Source organism: Schistocerca serialis, chromosome 1 (assembly GCF_023864345.2).
Source record: "Schistocerca serialis cubense isolate TAMUIC-IGC-003099 chromosome 1, iqSchSeri2.2, whole genome shotgun sequence".
Classification (NCBI taxonomy): Eukaryota; Metazoa; Arthropoda; class Insecta; order Orthoptera; family Acrididae; genus Schistocerca; species Schistocerca serialis.
The window spans coordinates 846024194-846050140 of record NC_064638.1 but is presented as its reverse complement, the minus strand read 5'-3'; the positions used below and the strand labels follow the sequence as shown (position 1 = coordinate 846050140).

The 25947-nt window shown below is 43.0% G+C and overlaps 1 protein-coding gene across 2 annotated transcripts in view; it reads left to right on the top strand.

Annotated features, from left to right (window-relative positions):
- Positions 1-1600: 1600 nt before the first annotated feature.
- LOC126485060 (rRNA methyltransferase 3, mitochondrial) overlaps positions 1601-25947 on the top strand; it is a 64732-nt gene continuing 40385 nt past the window's right edge. The window contains exon 1 of one of the 2 annotated variants that reach the window (XM_050108665.1): positions 1601-2377. In XM_050108665.1, the coding sequence (XP_049964622.1) occupies positions 1755-2377 (623 nt within the window). In that variant the 5' untranslated portion in view covers positions 1601-1754. The remainder of the gene's footprint in view (positions 2378-25947) is intronic. The other variant, XM_050108672.1, reaches the window with a different exon arrangement.

Genomic DNA, 25947 nt, shown 5'->3' with positions numbered 1-25947 from the left:
TGTCTCATTGAGATGTCTTTTAGCCTTGGCAGCAAAACGAAATTTAACAATTCATCATATGGATGTAAAAACAGCATATTTAAATGGGAAATTGGAGGAGGAGATATATGTCATTCAGCCAAGAGAAGCTATTAAAACCAGATCGAAAAGGAAAAAGTATTTATGGACTTAAACAGAGTGGACATTGCTGGAATCGATGTCTACATAAGACTCTAATAAATATGAATGTGAAGCAATCTAAGGCAGATCCCTATATATATATATATATATATATATATATATATATATATATATATATATATATATATATATATATAAGGGAAAGAGAAGGAATAATAATAATGACAATATGAGTGGGTGACTTCTTTATCCTGGCTCAAAACGAAAGTCAAATGAGCATTTTTAAGAAACAGCTGCAAACCAGGTTTAAGGTGCACGACTTGGGGGAAGTTGAACGTTATTTAGGTATGCAGATCACTAAGGATGAAGAGAGACAAGAATTAAGAATAAATCAATCATCATATACAAAAAAAACTTAAAGAAATTTTGCACGAGTGATTGTAAACCCATGACTACTCCAATGGAAGTAGGAGTGAAGTTAAATGTAACTGAGACAGATGTGAAATGTGATAAGTATGTCCCATATTTAGAAGCAGTAGGAAGTCTGTTATACTTGTTTCAAACGTCACAGTCCGAAATTGCTTTTGCCACGAATGCAGTGGGCAGATATTGCAGAGACCCTAAGAAATGCAATGGAAAGCTGTGAAAAGTTTATTCCGATGCCTAAGAGGAACTTCAAACAACGAATTAAGATACCGTAGAGAAGGTAATGCAAAACTAGAAGGCTACAGCGATGCAGACTCGAGAGTGAATTGGGAGATAGGCGCTCCATTATTGGCTTCTGTCTTAAATTAATGGGGGGGGGGGGGCTCATTTCATGGTCCTGTCAAAAGCAAAAAACTGATGCATTGAGTACCATTGAGGCCGAGTATACAGAGCTATCTTACACCACACAGGAAGCATTTTGGCTAAGAACGTTAATATGTGAAATAGAACCCAGTTTAATAGTGGAACCCATAACGATCTTCTGTGACAATAAAGGAGCCATTAACCTAGCTAAAAATGATGTCACTAGTGCTAGAACAAAACGTATTGACATAAGGCACCATTTTATTTGGGACCACATAGAGCGACAGAACATCACCGTGGAATGCCTGCTCACAGAAGACATGTTATCTGACAAAACCCTTGGACAAAGATAAGTTTGAAAAGATTGTGGGACTATTTGGTTTATTTTGTGAAGGCAAGCCACAAAATATATGTTCAAAAGGGGGTGTTGGAATTGTGTGAACAATATGTTTCGGATGAAACGGCGGCAAAATGCATCATGCGGAATATAATAGGCCTCTCAGATGCTATTGTAAGCTTTGAGTTCTACGAATGTAATTAATGAAATGTTCGTTAGTTGTTGTGTTCGATGTATTTTACCTGGAAGTGCAAATCTAGTTACTGGCACTAAATGTGTTTTACTCACTATTACTTCTTCACCTGTGTCGACTCTAATACTGTGGTACTACCAAAGTCTAACATAACTGTGGTGCTGCTATTCACCATCTGCCCCGTTGGCAATACTGTTTGTGTTAAACATAAGCAATAAGCATGTTTGTTTTGGTTTGATCCTTCGGAACAAGGCACCGTAAATAAGTGTGCTACAACAGAAGTGCACACAGTGACAGCGTAATCTATTGGTATAAATGGGTAGTAGGATTAACCTTCTAGTTCGCCTTACAAGTGAAATTAATTTCATCCCACAAAAAAGATTCCGCACCAGATGGTTGAGCAGAAACCCCGTTAAGGTTTTGAGTGAAAACGCTTCAGATTTGCAGGATGGAATCAAAAATAAGTTAAACATTGAAACGCAGATTTTGAAAGCGGGTAGCCAGGCACAAATACATGAAGTTGTTAGTAAACAGACAGACACAAAACGGAATAGACTGTCTAATGTAGCTGCGGAACGTTTACACAAACAAAAGGCTAGTGAGAATAGACTTAAAAGAGAGCTTGGACAGTTAGCAAAGGAAGAACAAAATTCACGCCGAACTGACCCATTCGGGTTATCAAATTTGATTGCAGAAGATGAAAATATTCCCGAGAAACTTCCGGAGATTGACATGCACACTTTTCCAGGATCGCATGCATACGGAAACTGCACAGTGTCTTATAACTCAAATAGTACTGTAACTAAGAACTCTATGAGAGATCAAGTTCAGGCTTTGGACAGAAATGAGAAACCTACAAGAAATAAAACTGAGCACGATCCTGTAGAAACTTGTGCGCCTAAACCCGTTGGACGAAAAGGGGGAGATGAAAAGTTGAGGTAGGTCCCAAATTTTTTAACCAAGTATATGTAAAAATGTTTAGCAAGTAAGAGTAGATATACTGAAGCTATGTAATGTGACTGAGGAAGCAATGACTTATTTTCAAAGTGGTGTCTTTCATTTTAATGTTATTACATACATTTATATTCTTGATAATCATTAATAGAGTGTAGCAGTAGTAGTTGTTGCTGTTAATGTTAATTTGTTGGACAATATTAGTGCCATTAATGTTACTAATTTTTTGTCCAAATATCATTTTAAAATGATATAGGATGTGTCAATTTAATACAAGGACAACATATGAGGGCATATGAATATACTGTTCTGTTTAGTGAGTATAGGAGAGGGAGTGGACTAATTGCTGCCTGTTTTATCAATTCACAATCACATTCTCGTGTTTTGACCTAACCTAGGCTTTAGGCTACTCTACAGGGCAGTATATCACCAGAATAAAGATTTTGCAATTACATTTGTTGGCTTTGCAAACTTCCAACCAAGTTGTCACCTTTCGGCCTAACCTATACATCAGACTACACTACAGTTCAGTATGTTACCGCAGCCTGTATTTAAAAAAATAATGTAGACATAATTTTTTTTTCAGTGTCCCGTCTCTCATGCTTTTTTCATAACAGTACAAAACCAACACCCACTATTAGTAGGCATTAAGTTGACCGATAGGTTTGTCCATGCCCTTGTTGAAAGAATCACCTTGGCATTTGCCTGTAATGATTTAGAAAAATTACAGAAAATCAAAATCGGTATTGAGAATGAGATTATCACTCTGCAGTGGAGTGTTTGCTGATATGAAACTTGCTGGCAGATTAAAACTGTGTGCCGGACCGAGACTCGAACTCAGGACCTTTGCCTTTCGCGGGCAAGTGCTCTACCATCTGAGCTACCCAAGCACGACTCAGTATTGCTAATAGACATGAACCTCTGGCCAGCTGATTGTAGGCCTCAATGTCAGTGTTTTAACAAACAGACTGCTTTATTCAGTTATATATAGTAACATACAATTGTCTTATGTTTGTGTAGACAAACAAGTTGGCTTAATGACATAAAAGTAATTACACACTGTTTGTGTAGTTTCTCTATAACTTTTTCTGCATGCACCACAAGCAAGTGCATGTCTTTAGGATCACAACTGTACAGCCAAGCCTTCTTGTCTTCTTTCTGCCCGTCTTAAAAGTCAGTACCAGTATCTCTTCATAGTGAATTAGATGGTGAACTCAGAAAAATGGTAAGACATTAGTATTATGCACTAATGGAACTTCATTACTATTATTAATTTCTACCTTCTCTAAGTAATATTTAATTGTGTAGTATTCATCATTAAAGATATACATTTTGACTGCTGTTTTAAATAAATGTATTTGTTGTAGTTATCGCATTTGAATAATTATAATACAGTTTCATTTCCTGATGGAATATACTAAATAACTATTTACCCATTAACAGGTGCTCTCTCTGATCACAATGCACAGTTAGTTAAGATAAATAACATACTGCCTTACAGTATGCATAGTCCTCAGTGTAAATCAGTTAAGATTAATTAATGACTCCAGGAAAATTATTTCTCTGAATATTTTACAAGATGTGCCCCTGGGATGAATAATGGACAAAATGCTCAGATAAAATTTAATCTGTTTTATGGTAAATGTATATCATTACTTGAAAATAGCTTTCTGTGTGAGCTAGTCCAAAACGACATTATAAACAACCATGTAAAAAAAAAAAAAAAAAAAAAAAAAAAAAAAAAAAAAAAAAAAAACACCCATGAGTTACCAGAGGATTTAAAGCAACTTGTGAAAGGAAAAGGGACATGTATTTGCTGCAAAAACAAATAAAGAACCTGCAGTAGTTGCATCCTACAAAACTACTCTGAATACTAAGGAAGGTTATTAAAAAATCAAGGAACATACATGTAACATCAGAAATCAGTAATTCTTACAACAGACTTAAGTCTATATGGTAAGCAGTGAAGCAAGAGACAGGGCACCCAGCCACAGAACAGGATAATATCACAACTGAATTGAAGGGCTATGAATGATGAACCCCAAGTAGCAAAGATATGTAATAATCATTTCTTAAATATAATAGTGTAGACACAAACAGTTCAAGAGAAAAATCACAGCAGTGTGTTGAAAAAGTAACTCTCATAAAATTCAATCATGTGAATGCATCACCAACCTCTCCTTGTGAAATTAAGAAAATTATATATTCTCTTCAGAATAAAAGCTCATTGGTTTTGATGGTGTTTTCAATAGAATCATAGATGTTTGTTGCCATACAGTAAGCCTGGCCTTATCTGAAATACATAATGCATCACAAACTCCAGGTATTTTGCAGAAAGACTGAAATATGCCTATTTATGAAAGGTAATATGAGAAATGTCAATAACTACTGACTTCTTTTACTGCTGACATCATGCTCCAGAATGTTTGAGGTGATGTATTCTGGAACAGTATCTCACCTGAGGAGCAATAATGTACTCAGCAAATCACAGCTTGCGTTTCAGAAGAGTTGGTCTACTGAGAATGCCATTTATATGTTCACTCACTGGATTTTACAGGCATTAAATAATAAAATAATGTGACCTTTATAAGGCATTTGACTGCGTGAATCACAGTATTCTCCTAGATAAATTAAAATTTTATTGAAAATCCAGGATGGAATGTAACAATATAATGAAAAGGGTAGTTGCTGCTCACCATACAGCAGAGATGCTGAATTGCAGAAAGGCAATACAAAAAAGTCTGTTGGAAAGTTAGCTTTCTTCCAACAAGGCCTTTGTCAAAAGTAGGCAAAACACACACACACACACACACACACACACACACACACACACACACACACATATATGACCACAGTCTCTGGTAGATAGAACGAGACTGCCAGCTGCCAGAGACTGTGGTCATGGGTGTGTGAGTTGCATTTGCATGAGAGTGTGCATGTGTGTATGTTGTCTTCTTTTGACAAAGGCTTTATTGGCTGAAAGCTTACTTTCCGACAGTCTTTTTGTTGTGCCTTTCTGTGACTCAGCATCTCCGCTATATGGTGAGTAGCAACTATCCGTTTCATTATATTGTTAAAGTTTTATGGGATTGATGGCTTAGCCAACCAATGGACAATGTCATATGTAATCAAAAAATTGCAAAAAGTTGTACTTAGAAACCAACCAACTTAGTCCAGGGCCATTATTTTGAACAGGGAGAAATCACATATGGGGTTCCCCAGCACTGAAACTTATGTCCACTATTGTTCCTCATATTGGTAAGTAAATGATCGCCCATGTAATATACAACAAGCAGAATTAGTACTCTCCTCACTCCAAGCACACAAACAGAAACAGAAGAAATGGTAAATAATGTTCTTGTAAGTATCATTGGCAGGTTTTCTGCAAAAGGTCTCAATCTCAGTTTTAAAACACACATGTTCAGTTCTGCACATGTAAAGGTATTACACCAATGATAATTGTAACACATGATGAGGAAATAATAAATGGGATGTCCATATTGATGAGAATTTAAACTGGAAAAAGCACATTTTGGAACTCCTAAAACAACTTAGTTCAGCCACGGTTGCAATTAGATCATTGCAAATCTTGGGTAGAGACGCATCAGTAAGTTGACATTTTTTGTATATTTTCATTCAATAATGTCATATAGAATATATTCTGGGCTAACCCGTCTTGAAGAAAGAAAGTCTCCATAGCTCATAAATGTGCTGTAAGAGTAATATGTGATGCTCACCTATGATTGTCTTGTAGACATCTGTTGAAGGATTGAGCATTCTGGACATTCATTACATCTACATCATAATCCAGAAGCCACCTAGTGGTGTGTGGTGGAGAGTACTTCTGGCACCTTTAACTGATTCTCCCTACCCTGTTCCACTTGCGAGTGGCTCTTGGGAAGAACGATTGTCGGTAAGTCTCTGCATTGGCTCTAATTTCTCAAATTTTCTCATCATGGTCATTATGCAAGGTGGGGGGAAATAATAGGTTGTCCAACTTTTCCTGGGAAGTGCTCTCTTGAAAACCTCTCCATGATGCACAATGCCCCCTCTCATAATGTTACCCAGTGGAGTTTCTGTGCAGCCAGCCGGTATGCCGGAGATCAGACAGGTTTACATGACCTTGTTGTGGTGACCACAGACACATCGCCCAACAACTTACCATGCTTTTGTTCATACCCAGGTCTTTATAGACATTCTGCAAGTGTCTGTGATGCTCTGGTTTACTGCCAAAAGAAATTCAATCACAGCTCTCTGCTTTGAATGCACCTCCATTACAGATGCCATTTTGAAGGGTACATCTAGTGCCACCACATATCGTAACTTCATGACGCTGTAGGGGCTGAAGCAGAAATATGAGGGGGTGCCCCCCCCCCTGCCCCCCCCCCCCCCCCCCCCCCCCCACACACACACACACAAAAATTGGCATTAGTTTTTAAAAGTTATACATTTTCAAATTGTTTACAAAACAACCTTATCCCCTCCAAAAACTCTCCATTACCACTAATACATTTGTCCCACCAGTGCTTCCACTGTTCAAAACATTTTTTGTAGTCATATTTACAATTGGCTGACAGCTCCTCTCTCATTAGGTTCTTTACTTCTTCAGTGTTGTCAAATCATTGTCCTTCCATGCCCCTTTTCATGCATGGAAATAAGAAAAAGTCTCATGGAGCCAGGTCAGGCGAGTAAGGTGCATAGGGCAGTGGACCCATGCCATTTTTAGCCAAAAACTGCCTAACAGAGATGGCTGTGTGTGCAGATGCATTGTAGTGGTGGAAGAACCAGTCTCCTGTCTGCCACACACTGTTGCACAATCTTCTTCAAACTTCCAAATAAACAGTTTGAGCACAAGCTGTCGAAGTTTTTCAATATTTTCATCGATTTGGGCAGTTTATGGACTACGTTCAGATTGGGAATGTGCATGGGTGCTGATGACTGTGCAGTTGAGCACCCCACAAACCAAACATCATCATCATCTCTTGGTGTCCCTCTACAATTTGTACTCTCAACACTTCCCTCCAACACTAAATTGGTGATCCCTTGATGCCTCAGAATGTATCCTACCAACCGATCCCTTCTTCTTGTCAAGTTTGTCACAAATCCCTCTTCTCCCCAATCTGTTCAGTATCTCATCATTAGTTATGTGATCTATGCATCTAACCTCCAGGATTCTTCTATAGCACCACATTTCAAAGACTTCTATTCTCTTCTTGTCTACACTGTTCATCATCCATGTTTCACTTCCATACATTGCTAGATTCCATACAAATACTTTCAGAAAAGACGTCCTGACTTTTAAATCTATACTCAACATTAACAAATTTCTCTTCTTCAGAAACGCTTTCCTTGCCATCGCCGGTCTACATTTTATATCCTCTCTACTTCGACCATCATCAGTTATTTTGCTGCCCAAATAGCAATACTCATCTACTACTTTAAGTGTCTCGTTTCCCGATGTAATGCCCTCAGTGTCTCCAGATTTAATTCGACTACATTCCATTATCCTTGTTTTACTTTTGTTGATGTTCATCTTATATCCCGTGTTCAGGACACTGTCCATTCCGTTCGACTGTTCTTCCAAGTCCTTTGATGTTTCTGACAGAATTACAATGTCATCGGCAAACCTCAAGGTTTTTATTCCTTCCCCTGGGATTTTAATTCATACTCCAAATTTTTCTTTTGTCTCCTTTACTGCTTGCTCAATATACAGATTGAATAAATATAGGATAGGCTACAACCTCCTCAACCACTACTTCCCTTCTGTGCCCCTTAACTCTTATAACAGCCATTTGGTTTCTGTACAAATTTTAAATAGCCTTTCACTCCCTGTATTTTACCCCTACCACTTCCAGAATTTGAGAGAGACTATTCCGTTCAACATTGTCGAAAAGGTCTCCAAGTCTACAAATGCTATAAAGTGGGTTTGCCTTTCCTGAACGAGAAGTCCTAGGGTCAGTATTGCCTCACGTGTTCCAACTTTTCTGCAGAATCCAAAAAGTTTTTCCCCGAGGTCGGCTTCTACCAGTTTTTCCATTTATCCGCAAAGAATTTGTGTTAGTATTTTACAACTGTGACTTATTAGACTGATAGTTTGGTAATTCTCACACCTGTCAGCCCTGATTTCTCCGGAATTGGAATTATTATATTCTTTATGAAGTGTGAGGGTATTTCGCTTGTCTCATACCTGCTGCTCACCAGATGGAAGAGTTTTGTCATGGCTGCCTCTCCCAAGGCTATCAGTAATAGTCCTAACGGAATGTTTTTTACTCCCGGGGCATTGTTTCAACTTAGGTCTTTCTGTGCTCTGCTAAATTCTTCAGGTACTATCATATCTCCCATCTCGTGTTCATCTGTGTCCTGTTCCATTTCCATAATATTGCCCTCAATTACATCACGCTTGTATAGGCCCTCTATATACTCCTTCCATCTTTCTGCTTTTCCTTCTTTGCTCAGGATTGGTATTCCATTTGAACTCTTGATATTCATACAGGTGGTTCACTTTTCTTCAAAGGTCGGTCTTAATTTTCCTGTAGGCAGCGTCTATCGTACCTCTTGTGATATATGCTTCTACATCTTTACATTTGTCCTGTAGCCATTACCGCTTCGCCATTTTGCACTTCTTGTCAATATCAATTTTGAGACATTTGTAGTCCTTTTTGCCTGCTTCATTTACTGCATTTTTGTATGTTCTCCTTTCATCAGTCAAATTCAGTATATCTTATGTTACTCAAGGATTTCTACCATCCCTCATCTTTTTACCTACTTGATCCTCCATTGCCTTCACTATTTCATCTTTCAAAGCTACCCATTCTTCTTCTACTGTATTCCTTTCCCTAGTTCTTGTCAGTCGTTCCCTAATGCTCCCCCTGAAACTCTCCATAAAACTTCTGGTTTTTTCAGTTTATCTGGGTTCCATCTCCTTAAATTCCTAGCTTTTTGCAGTTTGTTCAATTTTAATCCACGGTTCATAAGCAATAAAATGTGGTCAGAGTCCACGTGTGCCCCTGGAAATGTCTTACAATTTAAAACCTGGTACCTGAATCATTGTCTTACCATTATATGAGCAATCTGAAACCCCCTGGTGTCTCCAGGTCTCTTCCACATATATCATCTTCTGTCATGATTCTTAAATCAAGTGTTAACTATGATTAAGTTATGCTCCGAGCAAAATTCTACCAGGCGGTTACCTCTTTCATTCCTTACCCCCAGTCCATATTCACATATTGCTTTTCCTTCTCTTCCTTTTCCTACTGTCTAATTACAGTTCCCTGTGATTATTAAATTTTTGTCTCCCTTCACTATCTGAATAATTTCTTTTATCTCATCATACATTTCGTCATCTGCAGATCTGGTTGGCATACAAACTTGTACTACTGTGACAGGTGTGGGCTTCATGCCTATCTTGGCTACAATATGCGTTCATTATGCTGTTTGTAGTAGCTTACCCTCATTTCTATTTTTTATTCATTATTATACTTTCTCCCACATTACCTCTATTTGATTTTGTATTTATAACCCTGTATTCACCTGACCAGAAGTCCTGTTCCTTCTGCCACCAAACTTCACTAATTCCCACAATATCTAACTTTAACCTATCCATTTCCTTTTTTAAATTTTCTACCCTGCCTGCCTGATTAAGGGATCTGACATTCCACACGCCAATGCGTAAAACGCCAGTTTTGTTTCTTCTGATAAGGACATCCTCATGAGTAGTCCACACCTGGAGATCAGAATGGGGAACTATTTTATCTCTATTTTACCCAAGAGAATGCCACCATCATTTGACCTTACAGTAAAGCTGCATGCCCTTGGGAGAAATTACAGCCGTAGTTTCCCCTTGCTTTCAGCCATTTGCAGTAGCAGCTTAGCGATGCTGTTTTGGTTGGTGTTACAATGCTAGTTCAGTCAATCATGCAGACTGTTGCCTCTGCAACTACTGTAAAGGCTGCTGCCCCTCTTCAGGAACCACATGTTTGTCAGGCCTCTCAACAGATACCCCTCTATTGTGGTTGCACTTATGATACAGCTATCTGTATCGCTGAGGCATGCAAGCCTCCCCACCAACAGCAAAGTTATTCACCCTATCACCTCTTTTCAGGACACTATCTATTCTGTTCAACTGTTCCTGCTACTCCTTTTGTGTCTCTGACAGAATTTTGGTGTGACTGGCAAACCACAAAATTTTTATTTCTTCCCTGTGAACATTAATTTCCTTTCCAAATTTCTCGTTGATTTCCTCTGCTGTTTGCTCAGTGCACAGATTGAATAACATTAGGGACACGCTGCAGCTAGTTTCACCCCCCTTCTCGACTACTACTTCCCTTTCTTGTCCTTCAACTCTTATAACTGCAATCTTGTTCCTGTACAAGTTGTAAATAAACTTTAACTACATATGTTTTATTCCTGCTACCTACATTATTTCAAATAGTGTTTTCCATTTTATGTTGTTAAAAAAGCTTTCTTTCTGTAATTCTACAAATTCTATAAATATAGGTTTGTCTTTCTTCAGTATGTCTTCTAAGATAAGTCATAGTGTCATTATTGCCTCACATCTTACTACATTTCTCTTGAACTATAAATTATCATCTCCAAGCTTGGCCCCCACCAATATTTCCATTTTTCTATAAGTAATTCATGTCAGTTCCTTGCAGCCATAACTGGTGGCTTAGTACATTCACGCTTGTTGGCACTTGCAGTCTTTGGACTAGGAATTACTGCATTCTTCTTTAAATCTGAGGGTATTTCACTCACCTGATATATCCGGCATAGATAGTGAAATACACTCCTGGAAATGGAAAAAAGAACACATTGACACCGGTGTGTCAGACCCACCATACTTGCTCCGGACACTGCGAGAGGGCTGTACAAGCAATGATCACACGCACGGCACAGCGGACACACCAGGAACCGCGGTGTTGGCCGTTGAATGGCGCTAGCTGCGCAGCATTTGTGCACCGCTGCCGTCAGTGTCAGCCAGTTTGCCGTGGCATACGGAGCTCCATCGCAGTCTTTAACACTGGTAGCATACCGCGACAGCGTGGACGTGAACCGTATGTGCAGTTGACGGACTTTGAGCGAGGGCGTATAGTGGGCATGCGGGAGGCCGGGTGGACGTACCGCCGAATTGCTCAACACGTGGGGCGTGAGGTCTCCACAGTACATCGATGTTGTCGCCAGTGGTCGGCGGAAGGTGCACGTGCCCGTCGACCTGGGACCGGACCGCAGCGACGCACGGATGCACGCCAAGACCGTAGGATCCTACGCAGTGCCGTAGGGGACCGCACCGCCACTTCACAGCAAATTAGGGACACTGTTGCTCCTGGGGTATCGGCGAGGACCATTCGCAACCGTCTCCATGAAGCTGGGCTACGGTCCTGCACATGGTTAGGCCGTCTTCCGCTCACGCCCCAACATCGTGCAGCCCGCCTCCAGTGGTGTCGCGACAGGCGTGAAAGGAGGGACGAATGGAGACGTGTCGTCTTCAGCGATGAGAGTCGCTTCTGCCTTGGTGCCAATGATGGTCGTATGCGTGTTTGGCGCCGTGCAGGTGAGCGCCACAATCAGGACTGCATACGACCGAGGCACACAGGGCCAACACCCGGCATCATGGTGTGGGGAGCGATCTCCTACACTGGCCGTACACCACTGGTGATCGTCGAGGGGACACTGAATAGTGCACGGTACATCCAAGTCGTCATCGAACCCATCGTTCTACCATTCCTAGACCGGCAAGGGAACTTGCTGTTACAACAGGACAATGCACGTCCGCATGTATCCCGTGCCACCCAACGTGCTCTAGAAAGTGTAAGTCAACTACCCTGGCCAGCAAGATCTCCGGATCTGTCCCCCATTGAGCATGTTTGGGACTGGATGAAGCGTCGTCTCACGCGGTCTGCACGTCCAGCACGAACGCTGGTCCAACTGAGGTGCCAGGTGGAAATGGCATGGCAAGCCGTTCCACAGGACTACATCCAGCATCTCTACGATCGTCTCCATGGGAGAATAGCAGCCTGCATTGCTGCGAAAGGTGGATATACACTGTACTAGTGCCGACATTGTGCATGCTCTGTTGCCTGTGTCTATGTGCCTGTGGTTCTGTCAGTGTGATCATGTGATGTATCTGACACCAGGAATGTGTCAATAAAGTTTCCCCTTCCTGGGACAATGAATTCACGGTGTTCTTATTTCAATTTCCAGGAGTGTAGTTTTGTCATTGCTGGTCCTCCCAAGGATCTCAGTAATTCTAAGGGAACGTTATCTACTTCTGGGGAATTTCTTCAGTGCAGCTGTGTCAAATTCTTCTGGCATTATTGTGTCTCCCATCTCTTCTTCATTTATGTCCTCCTCTCCATCTGTAATATTGTTTCGCTTGTAAAGATCTCCTATTTATTCAGTCTGCCTTTTTGGCTTCCCTCTCCCCCTTCTTTACTTGGTGTGGGTTGGCCATCTGAGCTCTTAATATTAAAATAGGTGATTCTTTTGTCTCTGTAAGCATACACAGCATCTCACTTTCCCATGCACATCAATGTTTCATTCTACCGCCACTGCTCTGCTAGTGTTGCAGTTCCTCACATTCACACTCGTCTCTCTGGTTCATTGGCTTTCCACTGACTCCATTACAGACAGATTGTGCTGTGTTTATATTTGTTAGTGATCATTCAAATTGTTTAAGACAATCTCTGAGCCTGCCGACTTTGAAGTGCATTCTGTAGTACAGTTGTTGAACACAAAGTATGTTAACCCAGCTGAAATTTGTTGTCAACTTGTAGAGATTTGTGGTCAAAATGTAATGACTGGTGGAATGGTGAGAAAGTGCGTGAGACGTTTTAATGATGGACGAGCCAATGTTAATGGTTTAGCATAGAAAGTGAATGAAAACAGATGGTTCACAATAAGAATGCTTTGTGGTGAGTTTCCAGAAATTCCAAGAACTTTATTGCGTGTGTCACAAATTCCTTAAATTTTCACATATTGTGTTCCCATTGGGCTCTGAAAATATTTACAGGTTTCCACAAAAGGAAGCAACTTGGCAGAGCTTGGACATTTCGTACCCAATATATTGATGAGGGAGATAACTCTTAAACAGAATTGTGACCAGTGGTGAAACTTGGATTTGTCGTGTCGAAGCAACAGTCGATGTAGTGGAGGCACTCACGATCCCCCAAAGAACAGAAATTCAAAACATCATTTTCAGCACAAAAAATCATGTGCACTGTGTTCTGAGGCAGACAGGACATACTGCTCGTTGAGTTCCTTCCCAGAGGTGAAACTGTCAATGTGGCCTGATACTGTGAAACACTGATAATACTTTGGTGTGCAATTGAGAACAAAAGGTGTGGAATGCCCAGTCAAGGCATTGTGTTGCTTCATGACAATGTGTTTCCCTGTTCTGTTAGTGTCACTCAAAACCTTATTCAACTGTTCAGTTGAAAACAGTTTGATCACCCTCTGTACAGTTCCACTCTCATACCTTCTGCCTTCTATTCATTCTCGAACTTGATGTGTGATTTTGGAGGAAAGTGCTTTGAAAGCGCTCATGACGTCCCAAATAAAGTGTTCAGCAGTGGCTGTCTGCACTGGCGACATCTTTCTATGAAGAGGGAACAGAAAAGTTGGTTCGCTATAGAAAATTTCTGAACAGTGGTGGCAGCTATGTACAAAAATGATTTAAGACATGCTCCTTCTTGCAAAAATAAATTTTGATTTGGAAAAAAAAATGTTTTTTGAGTTTTTTTCACAGTGGTACTTAGTTTCCGGACATGCCTTGTACAACCTTGCATTACTCACATAGATGTTCCTGCTTTGCCAGTTTGCATGTCCTGTCAATCTTATTTATTAGACAGATGTATTCCCTTTTGGCTGCTGCATTTTTATGTTTTCTCCTTGATCTGTTAAATTCAATATCTTGTGGATATTGCAAGTATTTCTTCTGAATCTTGTATTTTTGCCTTCATCTCACACAGCTACCCATCCATTTTCTAATGTTTCCCTTTTCATTGTTTCAGTCATTCTTTTTGAAATCTCAAGAACCTCCTGTAGTTTGAACTTATTCACATCCCATCTCCCTAATTTCCTATATGTCTGCAATTACTTCATGTGCAATCTGCAGTTCACAAACAATAAATTATACTCAGAGTGTATATCTGCCACAGGAATTGTTTTTCAGATTAAAATCTGATTTGAACTCTCTCTGTTATCAATATGTTATGTTTGATGTCTCCAGGTTGCTTCCATATGTATAACGCCTTTCATGATGTTTAAAGCAAGTAACATATTAGGATTGATTAAATTGTGCTCGTTGCAAAATTCTACTAGGTGGCTTACCCTTTCATTCTTCTTTCCCACTCCATTTTCTCCTAATACTTTTCCTTCTCATCTTTCCCCTTCTATTTTTTTCCTACTGTTGAATTCCAGTCCTCTATCATAATTAAATTTTCACCCTCCCCCCTTAACTGTTTCGTAATTTCTTGTACGTCATCATATATAGTTTCAAACTCTTCATCATTAGTGGGCATATAGATCTGTAAAACTGTAGTGGAGTGTTGGCTTTGTGTCTTTCTTGCATACAGTAGTGTGTTAACTATGGTGCTCATTGTAGGTCAGCTTCATTCCAATTTTTTTAATACATAGTTAGAACTACTCTTCAATTAGTCCTACTTGATTTTATGTTGATAACTCTGTACTGACCTGATCAGAACTCTTGTTCTTCTTGCCACAGCACTTCACTAAATTTAACTTCAACTTATTTATTTCTCATTATAAATTCTGTAGCCTTCCTACCCAATTAAGGTACCTAACATTCCATACTCTGACCTGTAGATTTGTTTATGTCTGCTGCTGACATCATCATCAGGAGTAATTCAGGGTCAAATATATGAATTTTACCTTTGGAATATTTTACACAGGAAGATGCCATCATCATTTAATCACCCAGTAGACCTACATGTCCTTAGAAAATATAATGGCTGTACTTTCTCTCTGATTTTAGCTGCTCAAAGTGCCATCATATAGTAAGACCATGCTGGTTAAGTTACAAGGACAGATCAGTAATCACACAAACTATAATCCTGGCAGCTACTGAAAAGGCTGCTGCTTCTTTCCAGGAAATACCTGTCTGTCTGGCCTGTCCACAAATACCCCTCCATTGTGTGCTGAATGTACAGTATTGCTATCTGTACCATAGAGCCATGCAAGCTACTCCACCTACTTGAAGTGTGTGGTTAATGGGGGGGCAGGGGGGCAGTGGAATATGAGATATTTAAAAATATAAATACAATTACTGTGCGTGTTTTTTTTTTTTTTTTTTTTTTTGGAGGTTGGGGTGGGGGAAGAATCATAACATCCATGAGCACTCATCCCTCCCACCTCCCCTTGGATCTGCCTCTGGTTGATCAGAATTGTCATACAGTACCAAGCTGTGACATAATTGGCTGAAATTTTTAAGTCTAAATGCATAGCGAGGAAATTTTTAAGCCTAAATGCATAGCAACTTTTAAAGACGACGAACATCTCGTGTATACTCCCTTTAGTCTGTCAGCTGGTGTCACTGAAAAGAATTTGATGGAGAAAATGCAATGGGCTATGCAGAAATTATCACTATGCTTAGCAGTTTTTCTGTTGATTGTATTCCAAATTTTATCATGTGTGTGCTTCGTGGTACTTACTCTTACAATAAATGGAACTAAAGAAGTGAATCTATGACAAGATGCCATATTCATTTGTACAATTCTGACTGTGAGAAGAATGACATTAAAAATTACTGGTGAAATTTGGACATAAATGTAAAATCCTAAATTGGAACATCAGTCTGATAATCACTTGCAGTATCATCATAGTGCTTACTACGCCTTTTTTTTTTTTTACCAGTGGTGATGATGATGATGATGATGGAACACTTTAGAACACATAAGCTATTTGTTCTGCTCTAATCACTGTGACTGCAGTTCATTCTTAAAACAATAGAAACTGCTATATTGAAAGTATTTTACAAACACGGAGAAAATTGTTGTTCCCTACCAGTGTGGCAGATGGTACACACAGTGAATCAGGAATGTGTAATCATATTCAGTGTAGAGGCTGGCCATCTGGCCTCACCTCTTCAGCCTCTGAGAGGACAGGTAGCTACTCCTTTAGCAGGGTCCGAGCAGGCACACATGAGGAGGGGTTTGTTGGTTATCAGGAGCTTTAGTGTTAGGTGCGTTATGGAGCCCCTTAGGGAGATAGAATTCATATGCAGAAAGAAAGCCCATATGCCCTTGATATTTATTCCACGGGGCCTCCTCTGAGATTTGGAGGTAGCCTTGCCTGTGGCTGTCGATTGTGTGTACAGTCATCTGCAAGGTGTGACACATGTCACCAACAATGATGTGTATCACTTAGGTTCTGAGGCCATCCTCAGTTCGTGTAAGCGGCTGGCAAAAGTGGTGAAGACTGATGGGCTTGTGTGTCAGGTGCATCCAGAGCATGCATTTTGCAGCATTGTTTCCAGGTTTGATGAGTATCCTTTGATTTGAAACCGAGTGGAGGGTCTCAACCAAAGGCTTCATTCACTGTGCGACGGTTTTGGCTGCCGATTTTGTGGACCTGTATTATCAAGTAGAGAATTGTTAGACTCCCCTTGATAAGTCAGGAATGTACTACACAAAGAAAGCAGCTCTTTGGGTACCAGAGTACTTGTGCAATCCACATAGCAGTTTTTTAGGCTAGGGCATAATTTGAGGTATTCTGATGAACACTAACCAGTCAACCATGAAGATAGCGATATCAAACTGTATCCATAGTAAAGAAACTTCGACTGTCAAAATTTTAACAGTAAATTGTCAAAGTGTTCATAACAAAATTACCAAATTTACTGCCTTTCAAGAAACTGGTCGCACTCAAATTATTCTCAGGACTGAGAGCTGGACGAAACCTGAATTAGAAGGCTCTAAAATAGTTGGCGAGTCATGGAACTTAAATGAGGAGGACAGATCAGATGCCACAGGAAAGGGGGTGTTCATTACAGTTGAAAAAAATACTCTCTCTATTGAGATTGAATTTGAATGTGACTGAAGTTTTCTAGATCTGTATAACAGGTCTGAATGAAATGAGGTACTTGTTGGAATTTTTTACTGGCCATCCAATTCCATCATGACAGTTTTAGAGTCATTCGGTGTGGGAATACCCAGATCGTGCAATATTAGTTTGAGGCAGACCTCAGTGTCAGTCCCCCCAGGGGGCCCACAGTCCTTTTGTGGGTACGTGTGTGGTGTGCACGGGGCCCCGAGCTATTGCAATCTCCTTTCCTTTCTTGCCTGCATTACCATCCCTGTTTCTCTCCCTCCTTATCCTTGCTTCTTTGTCCCTGCCCACTCTTTTCCCTCTTAGTGGACTTCTTTATGTCGACCTGGCTATCCTCCTGGCTTTGTTTTGGTCTGTGCTATTGTTTAGTTTGCTGTTTCCATCTCCTTTTCGGGTTTGACCTCCATTTCCAAAATTTTCCATTCATTGTAAGCCATTTGGGGATGAACTCCCTACCTAGCTTCCATGGTGCAGGTTCCTCTCCCCCTCCCCTCCCCTTTGCCTTTGCTCCCTGGCCCCCCCTCCTCCCAGGTCACCAGCATGGTAGCCAGTCCGTGTGGTGGGGCTGTTAAGCACCTACTTGGCTGAGCCCCCTGACACCACAGGATCACACTACTAGTACCTGAGCTGTTAATGCCTCGTGCATGACCAGGAGTCGATGCTCATCGTTTTGGGGCACCAGAACTCCCTGCAGTGGCCGCCGTGCCAGACGGCCCTTGCTGTGGCTGGGTGGTGCCCACGGGGCGAGCCCCTGATTGGAATGTGTGGTACTATGGTGGAAGCCTTGCGCATGAAGTGACAAAAGCTTCACCATACTGGCCATTCTGTGGCTGTCTCTAAGAGTGGTAGCCGACGTGACACTCCTTCAGCCTTCCCCTCCCTGGCCACCCCATGGGAGGAGGGTCAAGCTCGCTGGCTTGGGTTGAAACCTTTCCTTCGATACCTGGTTTGTACCAGGATGGATGGTGGTAGTTTTGCCACAACTGAGCCTTTGTTTTTCGTGGAGATGATTGAAGATAAGTTTGGCAAATTTGAATCAATGAGTAAAATGTGGTCCGGTGCTTTGCTCATCAAGACATTTTCTGCTGCCCAATCTGACACCCTGCATGCTTGTGACTGTCTTGGTGATGTCCCAGTCTCCGTCACACCCCACCAATCTTTGAACTCAGTACAGGGCATTATTTTCCCCCGAGATCTTCTTCTGCAAACTGACAAGGCGCTCTGTGCTAACCTTGAGCGGCGAGGGGTTCGTTGTATCCGCCGTGTGCAGTGAGGCCCTCAAAACAATTGCATCGCTATGGGTGCCTTTATCCTGGCCTTTGGGGGGTATGTCCTCCCAGAGAAGGTTAATGTAATGGTGTATTGGTTTGATGTAAAACCTTACATTCCACCACCGATGAGGTGCTTTAAATGCTTATGGTTTGGACATGTCTTCCCGCTGAACCACCGATCCCCTCTGTGGTGACTGTGGGCCCCCCGTCCATGAGGGGAGTGCCTGTGTTCCCCCACCAATGTGTGTAAATTGTAATGGAGAGCATTCTCCACGCTCGCCTACATGCCTGGTGTTTGTGAAACAAAGTACAAAATCTTAGATCGGCTCACCTACACTGTGGCTCATCAAAAATATGACCGGCTCCATCCCATGTCTATGACTTCTACTTTTGCTTCAATTACGTCCATTCCCCCTCCTACCCCCTCCTCTTCCCAGCCTCATCCCCTTCACCTCATGCCTTCAGCATCCTCCTCCTCCTCCTCCTCCACCCCCTCTCCCACACCCCTTCACCCTCAGTACCCCTACCCACCCCTTCAGGTGCTGCTCCCCCTCCTCCGCCAGAGAAGTGCTCCCCTCCTTCGGCGGCCGCTGGTACTTCAGCTCCCTTCCGGGACTCCTCTTCCCAGCACCCCCCTGAAAGGGGATATACTGTTCCACATCGGCAGCATGATCCGCGGCCAGTGGGCGCCAAGATTGCCCGGTGTAATTCTGTGCCTGCCCTCGCTGAAGTCTGCCCTTCTCTTCCTTCCTGAGATAAAGAAGCAGAAACGCAGGAACAGGGGCAAGGCCTCTCTGGTACCCCCTGCGGTGCAGCCTTCCCCTTCTACAGTCAATGAACCAACAATCTGACCTCACCTATATGGATATTGCCTCATCCTTATCGGTGACGGTTAGCAACTCAGTGACGTGACTGACTCAGGTCCATTTGCTTCCACTTTAGACTCTGGATTGAGAATCCTCCAGTGGAATTGTAATGGATATTTGCAGCCCTTTCTTTCCTTCTACTCTGCCACTTGTCTTGCACTCCAGGAGACCCATTTTGTCAGTTCTTACTCACCCGCCCTTTGTGGGCTCCACACTTTCTGTCGGAACCAAATTGGCCTCTTGCGGGCTTCTGGTAGTGTTTGCATATTGGTCCGCAAGAACATTGTTAGTAAATGGGTTCCCCTCCACACCATCTGGAAGCCATTTCTGTCACGGTCCATCTGGTCACTCCAATCACAATCTGCAATCTCTACCTCCCACCTGACAGGCTGCCCACATCCCATGCCCTCACCACCCTTCTTCAACCACTCCCTTCTCCCTTCCTGTTATTAGGGGACTTTAATGCCCACAACCCTCTTTGGGGTAGTCATATGACTACTGCCCTGGGCAGGACAGTTGAAGCTGTTCTGGCAGAGCTTGACCTCTGTATACTAAACACAGGTGCTCCCACACACTTTAGTGTGGCGCACAGCACTTTCTCCACCACTGACGTCTCCATTTGCAGTCCCGGCCTTCTTCCCTCCATTCAGTGGGGCGTCCACGGTGACTTATGTGACAGCGACCATTACCCCATTGTTTTGACCTTCCTTTAGTGTCTCTCGCTCCATTACCCTCCCAGGTGGGCCATATCTAAGGCTGATTGGAGTGCCCTCTCCTCTGCTGCCATCCCCCCTGTATTGCTGCATGACAGTGTTGATGAATCTACTCAGACTTCGACTGCCGCCATCCTTTCAGCAGCTGTTTCAGCAATCCCTTCTTCAGGTTCCCCCCACCGGAAGATGGTCCCTTGGTGGACTCTGGGAATTGCTGCAGCCATAAAAGACTGCCATCGTGCTTGTCAACACTTCAAGCGGTACCCTTCTACTGCTCTTCTTCTGGTCTTTAAATGACTCTGCACCCGGGCCCGCTACCTAATCAAATTTCAGAAACGGATGTGCTGGGAACGATATGTAGCTGCCTTTGAACCCCACACCCCCTCTTTACAAGCCTGGGCGAAACTCAGGCGAATTTTTAGCCACTGTCCTCCCACTGGGATTGCAGGAATTTCTGTGCATGGTGTTGTCCTTACCAATCCGGACTTTGTAGCAGAAAATTTCGCTCATCACTTTTCTCAAGCTTCGGCATCGGCTCAGTATCCGCCCATGTTCCTTCTCCTGAAAGAGCATTCAGAATGACTGCCTTTGTCTTTAGTTTCTCGCTGCTCGGAGCCATATAATGCCCCATTCAGCGAGTGGGAATTTGCCAGCGTCCTCGCCATTTCTCCTGACACGACTCCTGGACCGGATCAGATACATAACCAAGTGCTTCAGCACTTATCAATGGCTGGCCACCATTGTATACTGACCCTCTTCAGCCGTCTGTGGAGTGAGGGAGTCTTTTCTACCCAGTGGCAGGAAAGCATTGTTGTTCCGGTGCTGAAGCCAGGGAAGCTACCTCTTCAGTTGGATAGCTACCATCCAATTAGCCTTACTAACACCCTCTGCAAGCTCCTTGAATGCATGGTGAGTCGGCGGCTGTATTGGTTCCTTGAATCCCACGACCTTTTGTCATCAACTCAAAGTGGTTTTTGCTGTGGCCGCTATACGGTGGATAACTTGGTCCACCTGAAGTCTGCTATCTGGTCGGCTTTTGCCCATCGGCAACACCTCCTTGCAATCTTCTTTGATCTGCATAAAGCCTATGACACCACTTGGTGCCACCACATCCTCAACACCCTTCACGAATGGGGCCTTTGTCGTGCTCTGCCTGTTTTTATCCGTAACTTCCTTTCTTGTCGCTCTTTTCGGGTCCAAGTTGGCTCCTCCTACAGCTCTCCCTATCAGCAAGAAAATGGGGTTCCACAGGGTTCTGTGCTGAGCGTCCCTCTCTTTCTCATAGCCATTAATGGTCTGGTGACAGCTGTTGGGTTGACAGTGTCCCCCTCTTTGTATACCGACGATTTTTGTATCTATCTCGCCTCTTCCGTAAAGGGTGCTGCAGAACGCCGTCTACAGGGACAATCTGTCGGGTGTACTCATGGGCTCTCTCCCATGGCTTTCAGTTTTCGGCAGCCAAGACGTGTCATGCATTTTTGCCGTCGCCATACAGTCCATCCCCATCCGGAACTGTTCCTTGATGGCCAGCCCCTTGAGGTGGTAGACACCCATCACTTCTTGGGTCTGGTCTTCGATGCCTGGTTGACATGGCTCCCTCGTCTTCGCTGGGTGAAGAGGACGTACTGGTCCCATCTCAATGTTCTTAGGTGTCTCTGCAATACCTCCTGGGGTGCGGACCGCTCTTTTCTCCTGCAATTGTATCAAGCATTGGTCCAGTCTTATTTAGACTATGGAAGTCCTGTCTATGGTTCTGCGCCGCCTTCGACACTGCAGGTACCATACCCCATCCACCACTGTGGGGTCCGACTTGCGACTGGTGCCTTCCGGACTAGCCCCATACTTAGCCTTCTTGCAGAGGCAGGGATTCCACCACTGCGAGTTTTGCGCCAGCAACAGCTGATATCTTATGCGCTCCACATTCGCTGCACCCCAAAGCACCCTAGTTATGGTCTCCTGTATCCAGACATGGAGATCACCCTTCTGCAGCAGCGGACATGATGTGGACTTACTATGGCTGTCCGCATTCAGTCGCTCTTTTCTGATCTCCAGCAATTGCCTTTACCGCCTCTCTTCTCCGCTTACGCACGTACCCCTCCATGGTGCGTCTCTCGTCTGCAGCTCTGTCTTGATCTCTCAATCGATTCAAAGGATTCTGTCCCTCCGATGGCTCTTTGCCACCAGTTCTCCTGTCTCCTCAGTTCTTTTCAGGGTTCAGAAGTGATCTATACTGATGGCTCGATGGTTGCTGACTGCACTGGTTTTGCTTACACTTATTCGCGACATGCAGAACTTCGTTCCTTGCTAGATGGCTGTAGTGTCTTTACTGCAGAACTGGTAGCCATCTTGTGCGCACTGGACCATATCCGCCCCTGCTCAGGGCTGTCCTTCACTATCTGTAGTGACTCACTGAGCAGTTTGCACGCTATCAGCCAGTGCTTCCCTTGCCGCCCGTTTGTCATCGCTATCCAGGACTCCGTTTCTCTCCTCGCTCAACGTGGATGCTCGGTGGTTTTCATTTGGACCTCAGGCCATGTTGGGATCCCTGGCAATGAACTTGCTGATCGACTGGCTAAATTAGCTACTCTAGGCCATCTCTTGCTATTGGCATTCCGGAAATAGACCTTCGCTTGGCATTATGTCATTAGATTTTGGGCCTTTGGGATGCAGAATGGATCACTCTTTCTTCGCCGAACAAGCTTGGGGCAATTAAAGATTCTACAACTCCATGGCAGTCCTCCTTATGGGCCTCTTGTAAGGCCTCTGTCGTCTTATACCGGCTCCGCATCGGGCATACTTTTTTTGACTCACGGTTATTTCCTCCATCGTGAGGACCCCCCTCTCTGTCGTTGTGGATCAATGTTGACTGTGGCTCACATCGTATTGGACTGCCCCAACTTCTACATCTACATCTACATTGATACTCCGCAAGCCACCCAACGGTGTGTGGCGGAGGGCACTTTACGTGCCACTGTCATTACCTCCCTTTCCTGTTCCAGTCGCGTATGGTTCGCGGGAAGAACGACTGTCTGAAAGCCTCCGTGCGCGCTCTAATCTCTCTAATTTTACATTCGTGATCTCCTCGGGAGGTATAAGTAGGGGGAAGCAATATATTCGATACCTCATCCAGAAACGCACCCTCTCGAAACCTGGCGAGCAAGCTACACCGCGATGCAGAGCGCCTCTCTTGCAGAGTCTGCCACTTGAGTTTATTAAACATCTCCGTAACGCTATCACGGTTACCAAATAACCCGGTGACGAAACGCGCCGCTCTTCTTTGGATCTTCTCTATCTCCTCCGTCAACCCGACCTGCTACGGATCCCACACTGATGAGCAATACTCAAGTATAGGTCGAACGAGTGTTTTGTAAGCCACCTCCTTTGTTGATGGACTAAATTTTCTAAGCGCACTCCCAATGAATCTCAACCTGGTACCCGCCTTACCAACAATTAATTTTATATGATCATTCCACTTCAAATCGTTCCGTATGCACACTCCCAGATATTTTACAGAAGTAACTGCTACCAGTGTTTGTCCCGCTATCATATAATCATACAATAAAGGATCCTTCTTTCTATGTATTCGCAATACATTACATTTGTCTATGTTAAGGGTCAGTTGCCACTCCCTGCACCAAGTGCCTATTCGCTGCAGATCTTCCTGTATTTCGCTACAATTTTCTAATGCAGCAACTTCTCTGTATACTACAGCATCATCCGCGAAAAGCCGCATGGAACTTCCGACACTATCTACTAGGTCATTTATATATATTGTGAAAAGCAATGGTCCCATAACACTCCCCTGTGGCACGCCAGAGGTTACTTTAACGTCTGTAGACGTCTCTCCATTGATAACAACATGCTGTGTTCTGTTTGCTAAAAACTCTTCAATCCAGCCACACAGCTGGTCTGATATTCCGTAGGCTCTTACTTTGTTTATCAGGCGACAGTGCGGAACTGTATCGAACGCCTTCCGGAAGTCAAGAAAAATAGCATCTACCTGGGAGCCTGTATCTAATATTTTCTGGGTCTCATGAACAAATAAGGCGAGTTGGGTCTCACACGATCGCTGTTTCCGGAATCCATGTTGATTCCTACATAGTAGATTCTGGGTTTCCAGAAATGACATGATACGCGAGCAAAAAACATGTTCTAAAATTCTACAAGAGATCGACGTAAGAGATATAGGTCTATAGTTTTGCGCATCTGCTCGACGACCCTTCTTGAAGACTGGGACTATCTGTGCTCTTTTCCAATCATTTGGAACCCTCCGTTCCTCTAGAGACTTGCGGTACACGGCTGTTAGAAGGGGGGCAAGTTCTTTCGCGTACTCTGTGTAGAATCGAATTGGTATCCCGTCAGGTCCAGTGGACTTTCCTCTATTGAGTGATTCCAGTTGCTTTTCTATTCCTTGGACACTTATTTCGATGTCAGCCATTTTTTCGTTTGTGCGAGGATTTAGAGAAGGAACTGCAGTGCGGTCTTCCGCACTTAGCCACCCTACGATGGACTTTTAGCTTTCCAGACTTGCTACTCCTGGTGTTGGCTGACAATGCTTCAGCGGCAGATCTCGTTTTCATTTTATTCTTGATGGGGGTTTTTATCGCTTTATTTATGGGAGGGACCTTCCACATTATCGGTGAGTGGAGGGGATGGCAGGCCCTCTTGCTCCCCCCTTCGCCCCAACTAGATTGGCTTCAACTGGGCTTGGTGGTTCAGCCTGGCCCTCTGCCTTCCCACTCCTTTCCTTACGGGGTCTGTTATGTCTTGAGCGCCTCTCTTGTGTCCTGTGCTGCTTCCTTCCCGCCTGTGTCATTAGCACTTTCTTTCCCTCACCTCTTCTTCTGCCATTTTCCTTCCTTCCCTGCCATTAGTTTATCATTTTATGGACATTGTAGTTCTCTCTCATAATGTGGGATTTTATCGGTTTTAGTTAATCTAAGGTCAGATGGACTGATGACCACTTAGTTTGGTCCCTTCTACACCCAACCAACCAACTCAGTTTCAGTGTTGAGATAGGAATTATTGATAATGATGTCATCATAGTGACAAAGCTTACTGAAGTTAATATACCAATCAAAAAGTTTAGGAGAGAATTTTTACTAGAAAGAACTGATAAGCAATTGTTAGCATCCCACTTAGACAATGAATGGACATCATTTAGTTCCAGTATGATGAACACAAAGGAATTGTGTACGAAGTTTAAATAGATTGTGAATCATGCTCTGAAGAGGTATGTGCTGATTAAGTGGATTAAGGGTGGAAAAGACCCACTGTGGTTTAATAAATTCAAATAATGCTGAGGAATCTAAGACTGTTGGACTATCGGTTCGAAAGAGAATGCACAATGACAGACAATAGTTAGTAGAGATTCATGCATCTTTAAGAAGGTGGATGCATGAAGCTTACACCGACTGCCAGCATCATACACTAGCAAAAGATATTGCTGAGAACCTAAATTCTGGTCATATGTAAAATCGCTAAGCGGGTCGAAGGCTTCTGTCCAGTTACTCATTAACCAGTCTGGTATGCCCGTAGAAGACAGCGAAAGAAAAGCTAAAGTTTAAAGTTTCAAAATTTTAGAAATTGTTCACTCTGGTGGATCATACAAACATACCATCATATAACCATCTCGCATGGA